Raw genomic sequence first — 21,516 nt, forward strand, 5'->3', positions numbered from 1 at the left:
ATACTTTGTTATTGAATGAAGGCAGCACATGGTGGTCTGATTTTAGAAAGCTTTTACAATATACTAGGATAAAACACAAAAGGTCTGAAAGGTAATGGTGCTTCTGATGTAATGTCTCATCTTCAGTGTCTACTCTTACTCATAGGTGCACCTGTCTTTATAAAAGCATGACTGATTTGGGACAATTTTGAAAAGTCTATATATAATCACAGTTTGGATTTTATAACTGTCCTCATGCCAGGGATGAATGGATCAGCAGCTAAAGTAGATTTCATGTGGCATTTAATCTCACGGCCAATTTAACGCTGTCTTTACGGGCTGATGCTGCCAGTTCTTTCACATATAAACCTGATTGTGACTCACCGCTGCTCCCTGTGTCCACTCTTATGTTTGAGGGCTGTCCGGAGATGGTTGCAGTGCGGTTGTGTTCTCACTGATGACTGGACCATCTGTGCATTAGCTGCTTTTGCCAAATCAGAGCTTGGATGCACCCCAGCTCCTGTTGCCTGGCCTCACGCTCGCTGCACCGGGACTCTGGGTTTGGCTGGACGTCCCGCTTGCTCTGCCCCCTCCCCCCAAACAGCTCCCCTCCCCCACCCCTCCTGTAATCCTCCGGCTACAGCTCTGGAGCACAGTGTTCACAGGGAAAATGAGATGATGACACGTTTAATTACAGACTTGATTAGACTGAAGCAAGATGGAGTGTTTTGCAAGCTCTTACGATATGGGAATGTATTTTGGGGTTTTCTTATGTTTTTTCAAATAGGGACTTGGGTGAGAGCATTATTGACAAAAATGAATAGATTGATATTTATTGCAGTATCCTGATAACTATAATCCTACATACATTGGCAATTCAACTGAAATGACCAAAATGTGTTTAAACTGAAAACACTCTGTTCCACCTTTTGAGCTTTGGAGATGTAGACAGACTAATAATAAACACAACTCTGGGTCTGTTTTTGAGGCGGTAACGGCATTATAACATGTCTCAAAACCCCAAAAAGTCAGTTTTGTGTAATATAGGACCTTTGAATGTATTGGTTGAGGTTAAGACAAATGTGAAAGGACTCTAAACCCAATATCAACCAATAGTGCATAAATGCCACCCTTATTTGAGAGACATATGTTTTTGCAACATGTTTTTATTTAATTTTTATTTAAATATGATGTGTTTTGCAGCATTTTAACTTTAAAAAAAGGTAAATGATATGGTATTAAAAATTTCCAAAATCCAAAAATGTCCAAATCATCAAAACATTTTTTTCAATATTATGAATAACTCGATGTACTGCTGATCTCTAGGTGGAATCCTAAATTCTATCAGAAGGCAGACTGTCAAAGAAAACCCACAACTTTTCAAACTGAATATAAAACTTGCAGCTCTGTCAAACTCAAACAATGTGTTGGAAAAAAAAATCTTATGTTGCATACTATACGCCAAAAACTAGACATACCAGATACAGTTCTAATCATAATCAAACAAGCAATCAATAATATTTAAATTAGACAAGTGTCTTGCTCAAGGACATTTTGACAAAATGAAGATTAGAATTACCAATCTCCCTCACATAGCCATGTTACTTTCAGATTCAACATGTCTTAGATTCTGTGAGATCAGCTTTTCGATAATAGTTGGCCTATGTAATCCTTATGTAATAAAGACAGATGTTTTCATTCTCCAAATCCCTTTTGTGCCATTTTCACCTTTGAAAACATTTGAATATGGACATGTAATATTTTGTGTTTCAGTTCAGTAAAAACTTATTGAATAACCATTTGATTAGAGAGACTTCACATGATTCAAAGACCACACTATGGAAACTTAGTGATAGAGTGTGCTTCATATCTTATATCATATCATGCACCAAACTCTATTCTATGTAATAGTGAAATGTAGAAACTTGGTTAATTTGAAACTAACTCATGTGAGGTTGTATCTTATGTGAATTACAACATAGAACGGGAACATCTGTTTTTGATGATCTTAATGCCTCTCTACACTGTCTCTTGAAATAAAGACTAAACTAAAACCTCCAGTACATTTATCTCACAGTGGCCCTAGCTGTCCCTGAGTCAGCAGCCCAAATAAGGACGAGCTCTTTTAGAGGTGTCTGCAGATGTGCTCCTCTAAAAACATCCATTGTATTTAAGATTTCAGAATTAGCCAAGTATATGAAAGAATTGTGCACTTAATAGAATTATTGCTCCAACCGTTGACAAAAATTGTGTAAATTGAGTATTCAACATTATGAACTGTGCCCAATGTGCAGTGTGCACATACATGTTTCCTTGACTGGAAAAGCTGAGTACATTACATTTACCACAGTCTATTTTTGTGAAATACTCTTGATTTTCTTCATTTTAGGCAGACTGAGGTTCTTTGAATTATTCTGATAATAGTACAGTCATTGATCATGTCCTTAGGAGGTTTCTTTAAAGTGTGACTATAATCAGGGAAACGGAAACTTTAGAGACACGTGCTTTTCATGCTGGTGGTGGCATTTCAAAATGTCACTTTCTGTGGAAATAAAATACAGAAATACGAAATCATTTTAAGATGGAAACATTTGTGGCTGTAGTTAATTTTACAAGAGGTTTCACCATCTGAGAGTTGCACTTCTGCCTGATGTGACTCAGCTAACCTCAAAACCACTCTACAGGTATTATGCATTATGAATACAGTTTCATTGAAGTTTGATATAGACTTTGTTGAACTGTGGCTCTCTTCAGTTCCCATGAATGAATCGAAAAGTCAGTGCAACTTTAATCATGAATCCACGAGCGGACTATGGTAGAGGTTTCATAGATAGTTAGAAAAAGTACAATACATACAATACAGAAGTTTAGATAGATTATTACCAAAAAGTATATGTTTCTAGCTGTAAAGGCCTACAATATATACTCATTGTTATTACATTCATTGTGATGTGTGAGTTACTGTGTTCAAATAATTTTGCTTGTGGATCAATACAGTTTGTCTAAGTCTAATATACATTTTATACTATACTAGTTTTTAGCTGCTACACAAAATTGCAAGTAAAGCATATAACAAGTTTTCTAGTACTAACACCACATAGACCTTTAACATTTAACCTGCTCATGAATATATATTGAAAGTGTTTTATCTTAAATACATACAAAGTTATCTCACATTTTGCTGTGGGGTAGACTTAGTATGGGCTGCAGTATGTGAGTGTATTATTAAACAGAAGAGCTTTGGGACATGTACAGTAGCTCAGGAAAAGATTATCACTTCTATTGTGAAGGAGGAAGTTTGTGTCCTACTCACACAGCAGCACAATGAGGCTCATTTTGGAAACACTGTGTCTATAAGAACAGGCTCACATTATGTAAATACAACAGCAGATAAACGCTGGAGAGGGACAACTATTAGCAACCATAGAATATTAGAGGAGGCATTCAACTTATAAGTGCTCTAATGTTTTTATTTGTTTACAGATGTGTATACTGCTGAAAAATACCTTAAAAAGCACCCTCCTGTAGACTGTATATATACATGGACATAACAAACCTGCTGGCTGTCACGTTCCAAATAGGAAGTGAGCATGAGCAAGTTTTTGGCTCCATTGTCTCTGGCTCCAGTTTACTTTATATTGAAAAAAACTATACTCTCTATAGTATAGTAACTGCTGCAGTCAGGCTTGTCATTTATGGTCTTAAAATGTTCATATTTACCTACTCTACTTGATCCCAGTGTTTTTATTTAGCTATTTTGTCCGTAAGTTAAGATATGTAAGTTAAACAGTGTATGCTTCACACTTTTGGATGGGCAATATATTTATTATCTCCAATGACATATCATTTTGCATTGTCTTGAAATATATTCTAACCTTCTTTGAGGTGTTTGTCGGTCATTGCATTGCTGTCTTGCGTGGGTGTGTAAACAGGAAGTGTACGGACGCCTACAGAGCTTTTGGGGTTTCCCACAGAGATACACAGGGGTAAATCGGGGTCTCGTAAGCGGTAGGCGGGACTTATATCATGCACTTCCTCCTGGACAGATGATACTCGGCGTGAGGTGGGGTCATTCATCTCGGTCAAACTTGTCCACACAGCCATATGTCGCCAACTGATAACTATGGTCAATGTTCAGGTGACATCCCATTGTAGAAATATGTTTAAAGTGCCTATGTAAGGTTAGACTACTCATTTGACTTACACACAGTTGACATTATTATGTATTTTTATTCAGTTGTTGTTATCGTGGCAGCCTTGCCTACACTCAAAACAACAAAAAAAGGTACACATTTTCTCATAATATCTCGATTTCAAAAAGTCATAATAATACTAAATAATGTCTTAAGTATTGCAGAAAAATAAAACAAATATTAAAAAAAAAAAACCACAACCAATAGCAATAAAAGTATGAAATAAAATAAATCAATGGCTGCATATTCAAAAGCCCAATTTCTCCCTTGCTGCCCCTTCACTCTGCATGGATGGTTCCTATTAGCACAAGCCTTATAACATTATCCATCACTGTAGCCCAGGTTCTGTAAATGAGTTCAAGACAACAAATACTAATAGTAAAAATTTGTACACTAATAATAGCAGTTTCAGGTAGCAGACCATCCTTCCGAAAAATTACACGGTGCACCTTTAACCTTGTGCTTGTGGTTAAGGTGTTTTTTCTTAGCACAGCAACAGCCTTATTATAATACAGGACATAATTACACTGTTTATCAAAATTTAAGGCTTTAGTTTCAAAATTATGTGTTTGTAACTAAAATATTTTGAAGTTTTTGCTGTTGTAAATATACCTTTATTCCATTGTAGTTTTGCTGTAAACTGCAGTTTCAGAGAACAGCCTGAAGCCTTGTTGAGCCTAAAACAATGTGTTTCACTCCCACACAGCTCTGCTCCTCAGTCCTTTCATGTTTACATTTGTACATTTGTGACTATTGCTGTGGCTAAGACAATGCACTGTAGAGTATTTGTATGTAGAATGTTTGATCATGACTGGCGGAACAAGAGCACTGACCAGTAATTAAAACTTCTGTAATTTGAATGAAAGGTGCATTGTGTAAATTTTCTGATGGAGGGTCCGCCAAGTGCTTGGAGATGTTATTGCTTTATTAGGAATATTTCACAGCATGGTATTAAACCTTTCTACCTTCATGGAGACCAAACCAGACCAAGTTACAGGTCAGATCTGTAGAGAGGCAACCCCACTCACAATCAGAAGGGCTGTTTTTCTAGGGATTTTAATCTATAAAGTCACCTGTAATTTAATAAATGTTACATAGAGCTGTTAAATGTCATACTGTGGAACATTCAATGCAGAGCAATGACCATAGAAACAAGCAAGGACTGACCCACAACCCACAAGTTACATAGTGCATAGTTACATAATTACATAGTCCTTTTAAATTTTCTGTTGTACCACCAGATTGTGCAATGTACATGACTTATCATTACAATTTGTTTGTGTCACTTCCAGTTTGTTCCACGTAAAAAAAATCTGTATAACCTCAAGACCACATCCTGTCTTTGTAATCTAATGATACGTGCATGATTTCAGTTACACATTAAAATGGACTTTGGAGCTTGACGAAATGTTGCGATGTGATAATGACCCAGTGATCCTGACCTTCACAACTTCTCTGTTTGTAAGCTTGAATTTTAAGCAACGTACAGCATGTTTACACTACAGTTTAAGAGTGTAATAGCTTATAACAAACCTTTCCTTCTACTGTCCATAAATGTTTTCTTTATCTAGAAAATCTAGAGACATCCTAATTATTCACTGTGATGAGTTTCCAGAGTTTCCAGATGAGACCAGAGTGGAGTTTTGCCATCATTGTAAAGCTAACAACAATAAGCATGCTAACAAGCACTTCCTGATAATCTAAAACCTTAAGATCTGTTTATACAATATATCTGTACTGAGGCAAGACACATTTTGCTCAAGTAAAAAATCAAGCACAGGGCCATACACATATACAGTATAGTTCAATCCAAGTACGTTTGTTACTGAAAATAAATGTAAGCTTCAAGATCTACAAGAGAAAATTTAAGTATGCATGTACTGACTCTGAGTTCAGTACACCATCACACATGTACAATAGAGTGTACAATAGCAGCAGTGTTTGGGGCTGTGTGGTGCGTGAGCTCTTCTGTCTTCGCCTGTTCCTCTTCCTGTCTCTCACTTCACTCAGGATAACTCTGAGGACACGTTCACATGGCGCTAACATGCTAACCCATTATATAACCTTTAAGACACTCTATGTACTTCTATGTCATTTTGATCTCAAACTATTGGGCAAACGTTATTGATCCACATGGGAAATTATTTGTAGCTCACACATCACTATATAATATAATAGCAAAAAACAAAAAATAAATAGCGTAAATAGCAAGAGACACATGTCAGATATAAAAAATATATATGATATTACAAAATGTATCTCAGTTATAAGAGGTGGGTAAGGAGAAACAGTGCAAAGATGAAATAGTGATTGACATGACAGAGGTTATCTAATACAAAGGGGTGAGTTGTCATACAGTTGTATGAAGTATGGTATAGTTTGGATAATTATTATTATTTTTTTGTCTATTACTACATAAATTATGTAGTCCACTTTTAGACTTGCTTTAGTCCTATATTATAGTTCTAAATTATTTTACTGGGATATAAGGATTTATATAGTGAAAAGGATAAAGCATGGAGTAAGTAAGATAGAACCTTTTGCCTAGGATTCAGAATACACACTTTAATAAATTGCGAAGATATGAGTCTGCACCCTGAGGTCAGATGGCCATGATTGATAGGTGGATTAGCCAATCAGAGACATACAACTAAACCTGGACACAGAGTCAGTAAGCCTGTCACAATAACTATTTTGGAAGCATGATCTATTACTATATTGCTACTTTATTCCATTAATACAATAAAAATAAAGCAGAATAATCTCATTAAACCACTTTAAATATACAGCATCATTAAAAGTCTTGAGCTACAACAAATAAGCAAATTACAAATAACAAATGATTCAACTCTCTACAGTTCAAATTGTATATATTACAACAAAAATACACAAAATCTTCCCATTATTGCAAAAAGTTATATATGTGTGTGTGTGTGTGTGTGTGTAATATATATATATATATATATATATATATATATATATATATATATATATATATATATATATATATATATATATATATATATATATATATATATTAGTGCTGTCATGCGATTAAAAAATTGAGCGATTAATTAATTATGATCTGTAATTAATTAATCTAATTAATCTCTTTTTAATCTCACCTAAAAATTGCTGAGAAAAGCCTTCAATTTGAGGTATTTTCATTTAAATTCATTATTACATTATTGTGGCAGATCAAAAGACTGATACAGAACAAAAAAAAGTGACTTTATAAAGTCATTTATTGTTTAACAAACTTTAACAGATGCAGTCACTTACATTACACAGTATCATCATTATTATTACTGTTACTAATCTGCAGTGTTGGGAAGGTTACTTTTAAAATGTATTCCCCTACATATTACAGATTATATATCCCAAAATGTAGTTTGTAACTTAATCCATTTAATTACTTAAAGTGAGTAACATAATTTGAATACTTTGGATTACTTGATATTGTCATGCTTTTTAAAACTACATGAATGTAGCAACTGCATCCTGCAAATGTTGTTCTTGTTTGTTCTCTTCAAATTGGCTGTTGAGCCCAAGTCTCCATGAATAAGAAACTGTTTGCTGTAAAGTAGCAAAGACGAGGAAATCTGAACATAATAACTTTTATCTACTTAAAGATAATAACAAGCCCAGTCTTTCCTTAACCATATTAAAAATATTATTGATAGAGAAATGCTTTATATATGAGATCACTGGTTTTAGTCCTGGTTTTAGTCCTGGTTTAGACCTGCTTTAGTCCTACTTTAGTCCTAGTTTAGTCCTGGAATGGGTTAGTCCTGGTTTTAGTTCTGGTTTAGTCCTGGTTTAGTCCTGGTTTAGACCTGGTTTAGACCTGGTTTTAGTTCTGGTTTTAGTTCTGGTTTAGTCCTGGTTTAGTCCTGGTTTAGTCCTGGTTTAGTCCTGGTTTTAGTTCTGGTTTAGTCCTGGTTTAGACCTGGTTTAGACCTGGTTTAGTCCTGGGTTAGTCCTGGACTGGGTTAGTCCCGGTTTTAGTCTTGGTGTTAGTTCTGGTTTAGAGGCGCACAGGAGGAAGCGCGGTTTACACAGCGTACGGGAGAAAACGTACGCGGCGCACGGGAGGACAGCAGTGTCCGCGCAGTAACTAGGGAAGGAAACATGGTCCGCGTGTTCTCAGGTTAATGACGATGATGAAGGTGTGTGTTTGTTTGTGTTTGTGTTTGTGTGCGTGTTCCCTCATGTGGCAGGTCACTATAGGACAGTAGTGCAGACATCATGAGTCTATGCAGGTTGTTTTCACCAGTGACATTTAAGTTGTAGGCGATTTTATATTTGTTATTTTCTTTTATATTTCACGTCGGGAAAATAATTTCCAAGACACGAATGTGTTTTTACCTGTGCACTGCTGCCTCTGTTCTACTGGCTCTTCGACCTCGTCCATTGTGCGACTGACGGCGCCAACTTTAACATGACGTTTACAACGCTCTTACTGCGCGCGTTTTGTGTGGGTTTCCGGCAATGAGTGGAATTACCGAAATAAAAAAAATTATAAATGCGTTTTTTTGTGTGTGTGTGTGTTGTTGTCCCAACAACACATAAAAACAGGTTTTATAATAAAGCAACTCGCATACAGAAACAGTAAAGTTAGAGATTAAAAATGAGATTAACGCAATTAAAAAACATAATGCGCTAAATATGACTGTAATTAATTAATCGCAATTAACGCGATAATTTGACACCCCTATATATATATATATATATATATATATATATATACATATATATGTGTGTGTGTGTGTGTGTGTATGTATATATATACACACACACACGATAAATATATATTGTTCCATATTTCATATATTGAACGATAAATTGATATAGTAATTATTGTGACAGGCCCAGGCTACAGCACAACTCTCAGCATTTTTTTTCCAATAGGTCCGAAGCTGAATTTTGTCCTGTTGAGTTTTGAGTTTGTTGTGACTAACTGGTGACAAATGGGACAACATGTGGGGGTCACAGGACATACTTCTCTTTTCCAGGGCTCTGTTGAACTGATAAAACTCAGTGTGATCTCATTCATGTTTTGCTGTTGTTGTAGCTTGTGTGTAGGCGTCTGCTAAAGAGGCAGTTTTCTTTCATACTGAACAAATAGCACCCACATGAGTAACATAAGGAGAGTGAAATGGAAGATTGTACAGTTTAAAGAGAATTGAGTGAAACACTATAGACCAAATGCTATAACATATTCACATTACCTATATTGCCTTTTTAAGTAAACCAAGACCCATTAATTAAAGGTCCTATATTACACAAAATTGACTCTTGTGAGTTTTTAGCCATGTTAAAATGTTCCTCCTCAAAAACATACTTAGAGTTGTGTTTTGATAGTTTTATTCAGACAAGTTTGAGTAAACCTGTATAATTAATTTGTCTACATCTCCAAAGCTCAAAATGCATTGTTCCACCTTGTGGTGTCATGAAGCAGTAGCAGTAGCTTTCGAGTTAAGCGCTATCTTTTACCTTTTGTTCAGTAGAGATTAGCAATTCCATGGAAATCATCCAAATGACTCTAGTGACGGTTTAACAACACAGTTGGTCACTTTCTGTATAACTACATGACATCAGTGTTTTCTGTTTCACTGTCGTATGTGTGAAAGAAACAAAATACAACTCCAGGTCTGTTTTTGATGAGGAAACAACATTATAACAAAGATTAGAAAGCAGTGTAATATTGTCCTTGTGAGAACCATATTGAACAGTTTCATCAATTCTAATCAACTAAATTCAAGTCAATCAAGCAACATCTTTTGGCATTTCATGAGAAGAGAAAACAAAATTTAAATTGAACAATTCTGCCTTAATCTAACACAGATCTGATGATTTGTTGGGACCGTGTTAAGAGCCTGTTCCCTCTGCAGATTTCACACATTAGCATAAACACTAGCTTCTCTTATCTGGTGAACGCAGCCTAATTGGATTGTGTGGGTCTAATGGGAATAATGTAATCTCTTATTCTTTATTGCTTATCACCGAGGCCTCCAGGTGTGCACAGTGACAGCACCAACATGAAAAGATAAACTACCACTGGCCTTGTTTTTATCCCTGCTGTGAGCTTATACTGCAACCTCTTTGTGCATCATAAACTTAACTCTAAAAATAGCCACGCTGATGGTAAGTTAAGTTAAATATAGATCAACCATTACAGAGTGATTGACTATTCATGGAGTCATTATGAGTTATACTTTATCTAAAGTGGTGAAATACATGCACATTGACTCTGTATGCCTAAAACAGTACAGTTAAATGTTCAAATTAGGGATGCACCGATACCGATACTGGTGCAGAATATTGGCGTCAATATTGAAAAATGGGTGAAATGGGTATTGGCATTGTGCTTTCTGGTGGAAAGTCTATCAAATGCTTTTCTCCGTGCTTATCTATTATTTCTTTGTCGGGAATGCTTCACAGTACGGTATTCAACTTTTCTGTCTTCATAGAGACCAAACCAAGCCAAGTTGCAGGTCAGATCTGTGGAGTGGCACCCCTGCTCACCATCAGAATGTATTTTTGAGCTATAAAACCACCTGTAATTGAATAAATGTAAGTTAGAGCTGTTTAATGTCATACTGTGGAACATTCCAGGCAGAGCAATGACATCTCCATAGAAGCAGACAGATGACAGACCCCAGCCAAAAAGTTACATACATTTTTTATATTATTCATATTATTCATTCATATTATTTAAAATTTTATACATATGAAGCTGTTCAGTAGTTATTTGAAGGATAAATAACAGTTGCATAATACAATTGGATCTCTTGTGTAATAATTAACTGTGTTTATGGAAATAAGGGCCATTTTCTGTCCTTACACTGGTAAATATCGGGCACTGGTCGATATATCGGTATCGAAAATGAAAAAGGTAGATCGGTGCATGCCCAGTTAAAATGTCGCAAAATGACAAATCATGTTTGATATTACCTGTTTTACTTGACAATCCAGCTGATTTTGTAAAAAAAATAATCAGGTACAAAGTGCAAAAGGCATCTTCTGTCCCCCATTTGTTATATTTATATTATTAATATAATGGCTATTCCTAAAATTACTGTAATGATTGATGCTTTTACCAATTACTTTTACTTAGTAGGCCTATTACAACAGGCAATTTGTTTTTGTCTTACTAAAAATAAATTAATAAATAAATTTTTAAAAAAGCCTTTCAGTATTAATTTCCCACCCCCAAAAAAGTTCACATTTCTTCCTCCAAAGTCTGAACTCTGCTCTTCATCACATGCTTTTACTGAAGATTGGCTGTAGACATTATTAAAAAAGACCTAAGCTTATATCATTGACAGTTAGTAATTACCAAATCTTTATTAAAATGTAATTAATGCCACAACATGAGACCAATCTCAGCAGTTATCTTTAGCACTTGCAATTTCATTCTAAAGTTTCCCAAATTACCATCTTAATTATCTGTCTTGCTAAAATAGATTTCTTATCTGTTAAATCATTTGTTGTTACTCATCAGTCAACCTCATCAAAATCTTCCTGCACGATCACCCCTATGGACTGTTTTTGTGCACATTTTTACATTTTTAGAGGAGAATATGTGAAACTTTGCAGTTTTGCCCGTAGACTTTTATCAACTTGTCTGGTTGCTGAATATTCACGACCAAACTTCATGAGAAAGGTGGAAGTGGAATCCCCTATAGTGAGAAGTGCTCTCAACAGTCAACTTCTGCTAATGAATTATTAACCATTTCAATTCAAAATACAGTCTCGCACACCCGCTGCAGTGAAAACATCCATATAGTTTTTAATTATCTGAAAATGCCTTGTCAGATATGTTAACTTTTCCTCATCATTAACATACCTGGAGTTGTGTTTAGTTTCATTCACACATGTTTAACACACAAACCCTGCATATTTAGGCTGATTCTTCTGCTCCACCTTGTGATGTGATGTCATGTAATGCAAGAAGTACTCCACTGTGTTTTTAAACTCCATACACCTTCACTAGAATTATTTAGATAATTTCAGACCTGGAATTTTTCTCTACTAAACTAAAGCTAAAACTACCAATTCATGACATCACACGGAGGAACAGAGCATTTTGATCTTTGGAGATATAAACAGACTAATAATAATGGATTACTCAAATATGCGTGAATGAAACAATATACAACTCCAGATATGTTTTTGATGAGAAAAACATATTATAACAGATTAGAAAACAACATAATATATGCCCTTTAAAAGATACCTTCAAATACATTCAGTCTTATTGAGAGCATGGTTGCCTCTCCGCAGATGTGTCCAATGTAGTCCAATGTACTCCCCTAAAAGAAAATGACATTATCTTCTTACAATTTAAAATAACGTTTCCATCTGCGTCATACTGTATTAGCTTAAACTTTCACAACCTACATTTCTGCAGCTGCCCAGTTTATTCATTCAGAGGTGGATGAATAATTCACTAGACTTTTCCAGTGACATTTCGCACCGAGTCCCTGAGCCGTTTCTCTAAGATATTTTTTCCTTCTGTCTCTCGTCCTCTTAAACTCCTCTCATGTTTTACACTCACAGTTTCCACACAGGTGTCAATCCACCGTGCTCCAACCTTTAATTCTGCTGCTATGAAGCTATTATAGACATGATTCAATGACAAAATTAGCCTAGGTGTTCTGATTTGTGAATGGTTATATTTAAAAGTACACTACGTCACTTTTCTGGTGGAGCTTTTGTTACCTGTTCATTGTCTCTATGGGAATGTAATTGTTCTGCCTGGAATGTTCCACAGTATGACATCAAACCTACCTATCTTAGATTTGTTCAGTTATTAATTAAGTGTCTTAATTGCTCAAAATTATCTTGAAAAGCTTGCATTCCTATTGCCTCTCCACATATCTGAAATGTAACTTGGCCTAGTGATGTCAATTGCTTTTCTCCAAGGAGATAGTTAAGTTTAATGCCATACTATGAGACTACAAGGTAAAAGCAGTAGCCTAATCTAAATGGAGACAAGAAAGTGGCAGATTCTCCACCTAAAAAGTTACATAGTGTTCCTGAAAAGGCGCTATACCTGACTTTTACTGGCCTAAAAACATGAAAAACAGAACTAGTTCATTTTAAACAAGTTGCAGGGGTACAAAGCTATTCCTCTCTTACTTTATACACTCCAAGCATCCTAATTATTAACTGCTAAGAGTTTATAAATCCTTTTTCACAGCTCTCAGATGCCAGCTAGCATGCTTACATGCACTTCCTGGTTATCTGACAATATAATGCTTTCTAATTGGATGCAGACAGCATGTAGCAGACTTATTTTGTCCTTGTGAGCTGCTTATACAATCTATCTGTTCTGGGGAAAGACAGATTTTGCTAAAATATGTGGGAAAAGTGGGTACAGGACATTTAAGGTAATATTTAAAATCACTTTCTTTTTTACAGACTCAAAGCTCTGGTGTCGACAGGAGGCCGGAGTGTCCAAGCTGCCTGTGACTGGTGAGTTTCCATGGGCAGATGTTTCCACAGATGTTCACTATGACTCACTTCTTTGAAAGTGGGTTACACTGCCATCTACTGGTGCATATCTTAGATACTTATTACTGTGCCCTTATTGTACACCTGATTTGTGTGAAAAACAGGTTAAGACTACCACCAGTCACACACCACATTCAAACACATGTCAAGGTCAAGGGTGTAATATTATGGATAGAACTGCTTAGAGCTGAACTAAAAACCTTATAGTTATAATACGTCATACCACATGCTGACATTAGAACTCAAGTAGTTTAAACAAATTTCACAAAAGTCCAGGTAGGAATATTTCTAACCAGTTTTATTAGACCTAGACTTTATTGATCCACAAGAGAAATTCTTTGGACACAGTAATATAATAACAAAGAGTAAGAATATAAATGGTAATAATAAATTCAAAATAAGTTGCAAAAAAGGCAAAGAACTCTCAAATGAGGCATAATTATACAAGTGTCTAATACTATAATATAAGTAAGAATGAAAATACAAAAAAGAAGAAATAACTTAAAATTCTTGGGGGGCAAATAAAAAATATATGGGGCCAAATAATATAAATAGCATACTGTATTATTAGAAAAAACACATTCACATTTTTGTTTTAGATATTTTGAGATTTGAGCAAAACGAAAGTTTTCACTTTTCCTGTGTGTCCAGGCTGTTCTCCCACGTAGATGACCCGTTCTTGGATGACCCCCTACCTCGTGAGTTTGTGCTGTACCTCCGCCCCAGTGGACCCCTCCAGAACCAACTGTCCCACTTTTGGCAGCAGAGCCGAGTCACCTGCGGAAAAAACAAGGCCCACAACATCTTCCCCCACATCACACTCTGCCAGTTCTTCATGGTCAGTTTAGATACTACGAAAATACACGTGTACACTACAAAGTAAACAAAAAAATATATTTTTACTTAAGGTGTATGGATCATTTGCAGTGACATCATGCTGAGGGTAGTCTACATGTATCTCTAAAGGTGGAATGTTTAGGAGTTACCAGGGTGGCAATATGCACACATTAGCAAACACTGTCAAAAAACTTTTAGATTATCTGAAAACTCAAGAAAAATAAATGAATGAATTTGAAAACAAGACATTTTCAGGCATCTGTGGTCAATATGAGCATTCATCATGGTCCTGTGTAGGAGTTTGAATTTCAGCAAAAAATCTGTATTAATTTTTACTTAAAGGTTGTATGGAGGATTTTTTTTTGTTTCAAGTTGTCAATGATAGCATTATAGAGATGCAGTAGCCTTGTAATTATGATGACCAAAAAAAAGAGAATAAAAATTCATCAACTCTGGACGTGGTGGGGCTAAACATTTGCCAATAGATAACAACACTGCCTCGTTATCTGTTAGCTGACAGGCTGTCAATCAGTCTCCCTACGTTTCTAGCGTAACTGACTTGCCTGCGCGCCGCCGGTACGTGGTTTACGTACGCCTGTCAGGCAGTCCATAGACGCAAGCCGCACAGACGCTGTTTACTCCACCAACGCAACAGTTCTTAGCGGCTTTTTTTTACCTATATCTTCCTCGCAGTTCGCACAAAGTTTGTTGCAATGGCAGACAAGAATCCAGGAGCAGTTAGCTGCAAAAGAAAGTCCGTTTTTGAGGTCGCTGAAAGAAGAAGACAAGGGGAAAAGCAGCGAAGCCAAACTAAGGTGATTCTTATAGATTCATTCCAGCGATGGCGCGACTGAAGCAGACGCAGGGTCTAAAGACTGACGCATTGGTCGCCAAATTACTCCTAGACAGGTCACTTCTGCTTATTATGAAAACGTACTTTATTTCCAAGAGCTAGTCAAACGTTTTTCAGGACACAAAAGCGATATCCTATGTCTGAAAACGTAATTTTCAAGGCAAAGAAAGAGTTCGCTTGCTGCTGCGTGTTGTAGCTAGTTAATTCGCACGGAATCTCCGCGCAACCTTCTCTGCTCCCCTTTCCTACTCCTGTCCCCGCTGCCCGTTCCGCTCTTCCCCCTGCTCCTCACTTCTCCGGGCACGGAATCTGCGCGCACCGCTCCCCTCTCCTCTCTCCTCTCTCCTCTCCCTGCTCCCTGCTCCGCTCTTCTCCCTGCTCCTCACTTCTCGTCCGCGAACGAAATGTCCGCACACCCGCTCCCCCCGCTCCTCACTTCTCCGCCTTGCCTAACCAACACTGTAGTTAGTTGTTTACAAGTCATGTGCAGCGCACCGGCTGTAAACAAACCTGTTTCTGGCGTAAAGAGGAGGCGGGAGGAGGCGTTTCTACGTAGGGAGCTGTAGGGGAGGGGGGGTGGTTTCACGCATGCGCAACATTTGAAAAAGGACAAACAGTCGCTGGATTTCTCGTTCCTTGGAAAATCCTCTATACAACCTTTAAAGTTTCATTGTATTTTGTACAAGACAATAAATCTAATCTAATCTAAATGGTGAGTGTGAATAACTGAAAAACTGTTGGCTAATGCTAGGTAGCTTGCAACTGTAACTTTATATGTGAGGGATTTGCTTAACAGCACAAATCTGCTCATCTGGTTGTCAGTCTAAGCAAGGTTACAGTCAGATCTGTGGAGTGGTGGCCCTGCTCACATGCTCAGTGTGTGTTTTTCAATGTATTTTTGAGCAATTTAAGAAATTGAGGACCCATAATAATGCTACAGACTTTAAATATTATTTCTTCTACTCAGTAAATTACCACTACTCCTATGTACACTAACATTGCAACCTTTCCTGGTCATGGGTTCCAGCTTCTTCTTTTTTCTATTTAAAAAAATTTTGCTTTAAATTGTTTACTGCTAAGGCAACTGTCCTAATTTTGCTTCATTCTGAAACCCTTGGACACTTTCTTTCCCCTTGCATACATATATATTTTCTTTATCTTTATTAATACCATAACCTTGTCTTCCTCAGTGTGCAGATCACAAAGTGGAGGCCCTGAGTGAGTCCTTACAGACCACTGTGCAGCAGTGGAGGGGCCGGTTCCCCAGTCCTCTGCCCCTGGAGCTCTACACCTCCTCAAACTTCATTGGTCTCTTTGTGGAGGAGAAAGTGGCAGACGTGCTCAAACAGTTTGCCTCTGACTTTGCCACAGAGGCAGCACGGAAAGCAGGTATAGTCCAGAGAAACAAAACATATTCAGATAGTGTCCTTTAAATTATTTTCAATAGTTAAAGTGCATATGAGAGGTTAGACTACTAATTTCACTAAAGCAAGTTAAAGGTGTATTGTGTAAATTTTTTGGTGGAGGGTCTATCAAATTATTATTTTTTCCATGGAGATGTTATTGTTTTGTTTGGGAGGTTTGGAACAGTATGGCATTAAACCTTTCTATCTTCATGGAGACCAAACCAGACCAAGATACAGGTCAGATCTATGGAGAGGCGACCCCGCTGACAGTCAGAATGTCTGCTTTTCCAGGTATTTTTGAGCTATAAAACCACCTATAATTAAATAAATGTAAGTTAGAGCTGTTTAATGCCATACTGTGGAACATGCTATGTTCCACAGCTATGACATATCCATAGAAACAAGCAGGTGATGGACCTCAAACCAAAAAGTTACATAGTGCACTTTTAACATAATTTTAGATTTTGCTATAAATCTTCTCTAATTGGTTCTAGTTTTTAAAAATACAAAGACAAAAGACATAATATAACCTATTTATCTTTTTTTTTTAATCACATTTTAGTCATATTGACGCACAGGAGAGCACATTATTTATTAATTCCGTATTTCTTTATTTTATATTTTATTTCATAGTATACTCATGGAAGCATAACTTATTAATTTTTTTGTATTTTAGCTTTTTTTTTTACAATTCCAGCAGGAGCCAGAGACAAAATATAAGAATGAACAGTTTAATTAATTAACTTTAGTTTAATTATTTTTTTTGCTATAGTGGCAGTTTTTACTCTCAAAAACACAAGCTTAACGATTTTTTTCCTCCCACAAAACCTCAAAGTGTGATTTCAAAAGTAGCATCAAACATAGCAGGCCCTGAGAGTGGTTTGACATTTACATTTATACCATAGTCTAGCAGAAGTGTTTCCTGACCACAGAGGAGTCTTTCAGATGTTATAAATAATTGTGTGTCATTTGATTTGAGTTGGAAAATATTATTTGTATAACTGATTTTGCCATTACTACTACTAGCACTGTGCCTGTGTAATCCCCTTATCTAGATAGGGTCCATAGCAAAAGAAGGTTGAATTCTGTCAACCCCTAGCTTCAGAGAGATATTTAATATAAATATAAATATAAATATAAATAAAAATCAACCTTCTTTTGCTGGTACCACTAGCACTGCTACTACTGCTACAGCTACTACTACTACTATGCTGCTATTGTTATTGCTACTGCTAGTACTACTACTACTGCTGCTATTACTATTGAGTTTTTAAGATCTCCTGGCAAAAGGTGCTGGCCTTTTTATGTAATACACTATGTCAACATTAATTTACTATGCAAATTCAGATGACTAAAATGTTTGCTGTTCCTGCCAATCACCTTACTCCCTCTACTTCAGCGTGAGCAGAAAATCTAATGTCCGTGGAGTCTATTTCAGGCCGTGGAGTAGGTGCCAAATCAGATTAAACTGGGCTGTTGGTGCTAATGTTGTCATAGTGTATTTATGCTCTGATATGAAGAGGGAGATTAAACTGTCAACCAGATCTGATATGGAAATGATGAAAACACTGCAGTTGTTATATTTCAAAGTCTTATTTAGATTTTTAAAGGTGCACTATGGAACTTTTCTACTGAGCTTCTGCCACCTAACCAGGCTCATGCATGATAATGTTGAAATGTTCAATCAAATTGCATTTATTCAAGTACAGATTATTATTGCCCCAGAACACCTTGAAAAACATGCATCCACACACCGCTCATGACTATGAGCAGTGTAGACTCAGATCTGACCTATAGTTAGGCCTATTTGTTTCACATGTTTGTTTCCATGGAAATAAAAAGTTTAGTGTCATACTGTGGATTATTCCAGATAAAGAAATAATATCTCTCTATGGAGAAAAACAGGTGGCAGACCCCTTAGTGGGAAAAGTTACATAGTGCACCTTTAAAGTTACAAATCATATGAAACATGTCTTCCATTTCTTGTTGCAGAAGTCCATGTGGAGCCTCATAAGAAGCAGCTCCATGTGACGTTGGCCTATAACTTCCCCACGGACCACCTGCCCTCTCTGGAGAAACTGGCCAAGGGCATAGAGGTCAAACTGGGCTGTGATTGGCTGGCTGTTCTGTTCTCCCGGGACATTCGATTTGCTAACCATGAGGTACCTCCAACTTTGACACGTTTGAATGTTTCAACAGAATGTTCACAAGAAAAATTTGTAAAAAAGTAATTTTATATATATGTGTGTGTGTGTGTGGTGTGTGTGTGTGTGTGTGTATATATTTGTATATATCTCTCTCTCTCTCTCTCTCTCTCTCTCTCTCTCTCTCTCTCTCTCTCTCTCTCTCTCTCTCTCTCTCTCTCTCTCTCTCTCTCTCTATATATATATAATATATATATATATATATATACATATATATATATATATTTTTTTTTTTATTTATTTATTTTTTTTTTAAAGCATGTAATTTAGAGTGTGGACATGCCAAAAAAAGTCTATACATTGTGCTACCTAATTGTGCAGTATTGCTGGATGCTATATTAACATATAGTCATGAGGATTTTCAGATACAGTTCACATACTTGAGTTGTGGCAGCATGTTCATTGTTTAGTTTTTATTAGTGTGTTTTTCATAAATTGAATGTGCATGTAGTGGTTTAACAAAGAAATAATGTTTTAAATAGGCCACTTTTGAACTGTGATGTATCAAAGTATTTTTGCATTGTGATATCAACTGTGATATCATTGTATCTATCACATTATGAAGCACTCTGTGATTCGCAGCCTGGCACATTTTATTTGTTTGTTTTAACTGTGATTAATGGGAATTATATCATCTCATGCATTTCTGTTATCGCATACAATTCAGTTCAATTTATTTTTGTAAAGCCCCAAATCACAACACACATTTGCTTCTTAGGGCTTTAACAAGATCATTGATTTAACCAACAGAAAGTTATCAAATCCAACAGTGAAACAAACATTCGTCAATAACAGACAGATTACCCAACATTTATAGAAGTCAAACAAATGGATAAGTCTCCCGGAGCATCCCTTGTCCTTAGAATCTCCTTTTTGGCAAGGAAGAACAACTAACTAATAATAATAACTCTCACAACTGCATTCACTAGGCAGTTATCAATTTATCCTTATCCTTACAGATACATTTTAGATTTTTTTAATCAGAATATTACATAAACCCAAATGTTGATGCCTCAAAATTACATCAGTGAATCTGTATATTATTCTTAACAATATCATTTATGAGTGCTTATTTCTATTCTCTTGCAGTACTAGAAAAAAAGGTTCTCTTATTTATCTTATCTTCCATTGTTCCATCTTTTTCTTAATATTGATATTTTGTCTTTCATGTTTTAATTTGACTTTCCCAGACACTGCGCGTGCAATATCCCTACACCCCCCAGAACGAGGATGAGCTGGAGTTGGTGCCGGGGGATTACGTCTTCATGTCTCCGGTGGACCAGAACAGCACCAGTGAGGGCTGGGTGTTTGGGACGTCCCTCTCCACGGGGCTGTCCGGCCTGTTGCCTGAAAACTACGTCACTCTGGCCGATGAGTCAGACACATGGGTCTTTCACGGGTGAGACTGCGGACACAAATACAGACAGAACACTCACTCAAGGGGAATTTGATGAGGTGGTTCTTAACTGGTGATGGGAATTAACTTAAATATTCGCTTGTATGAATCCTTAACATTGTTTTTTGTTTTTGTTTTTTAATGCTTTAAAATGTTAAAACTGAATTTTTTAAATTAGATGCTAAGGTTATTGTGATTTGTTATAATTAAAGGTGCATTGATTAGCTTTTCTGGTGGCAGGCCATCAGTTGCTTTTCTTTATGGAGATGAGTATTGCTTTGTCTGGAATGTTTCACAGTATGGTATTAAACTTTCTATCGTCATGGTGACCAAGTCAGACCAACTTACAGGTCAGATCTGTGGAGGGGTCAGTCAGAATGCCTGTTTTTCTAGGTATTAGAAAACCACCTACAATTTAATAAATTTAAAGTAGAGCTGTTTAATGTCATACTGTGGAACAATCCAGGCAGAGCACTGACATATCCATAGAAACAAGCAGGCGATGGACTCCCAACCAAAAAGTTACATAGTGCGCCTTTAACTTAAACATGTAAGTTAAAATCAGGCCTCTTGCTCTTTTTCTTTCTAAGAGAAGCATTAATATTTTTTAATTTTTTTTAGAAAAAATACATCTAGCCAAAACATATTTAAATGTAAACCAACTATACATGTGTAGAGTACCTTTAATTAAATAATATGAAATCTATTAGTAGTTTAGCCTAGCAGTTTTTTTCTATTCTCCAATTGCCAAGTTTCCAGTTTGGTGCTGTATTATGCTTATGTAGTACTGTTTGTGCCATTTAAACTAAGCTGAAAGCAAAATGGCAGCTGGGTAGAATGTTTTGCTGACTCAAAGATTTCTATTTTTGTGTTTGTTTTTTCAACAAAGACTTCAATGATATTTCGACTTTGGTGTCTGCCTCATTTATCAGATAAATTGAACTCTCTCACAGATTCTCCCCCTTCTCCTCAGGTCCCACTCGTTCTTCAGCTGTGGCCCGTCTGACAAGAGCGCTAAAGACAGAGGCATGTTTGATGGACTGCTGGACAGTCGTCGGCCCTGAAAACTCCAGCCCCGGAGAGACCCCTTCTCTTAGTCTCATCTGTCATCCCATGCAGGTAGTTC

The 21,516-nt window shown here is 36.5% G+C and overlaps 1 protein-coding gene across 1 annotated transcript in view; it reads left to right on the top strand.

Annotated features, from left to right (window-relative positions):
- ubash3bb (ubiquitin associated and SH3 domain containing Bb) overlaps positions 1-21,516 on the top strand; it is a 42,660-nt gene that overhangs the window by 13,563 nt on the left and 7,581 nt on the right. Inside the window, 7 exon segments of the mRNA XM_055166814.1 lie at positions 13,602-13,655; positions 14,346-14,532; positions 16,575-16,773; positions 18,783-18,952; positions 20,185-20,393; positions 21,364-21,450; positions 21,452-21,509. Coding sequence (XP_055022789.1) covers positions 13,602-13,655; positions 14,346-14,532; positions 16,575-16,773; positions 18,783-18,952; positions 20,185-20,393; positions 21,364-21,450; positions 21,452-21,509 — 964 coding nt within the window.

Source organism: Boleophthalmus pectinirostris, unplaced genomic scaffold (genome assembly GCF_026225935.1).
Source record: "Boleophthalmus pectinirostris isolate CB_2022bp ecotype Guang Dong unplaced genomic scaffold, ASM2622593v1 HiC_scaffold_9, whole genome shotgun sequence".
NCBI lineage: Eukaryota > Metazoa > Chordata > Actinopteri > Gobiiformes > Gobiidae > Boleophthalmus > Boleophthalmus pectinirostris.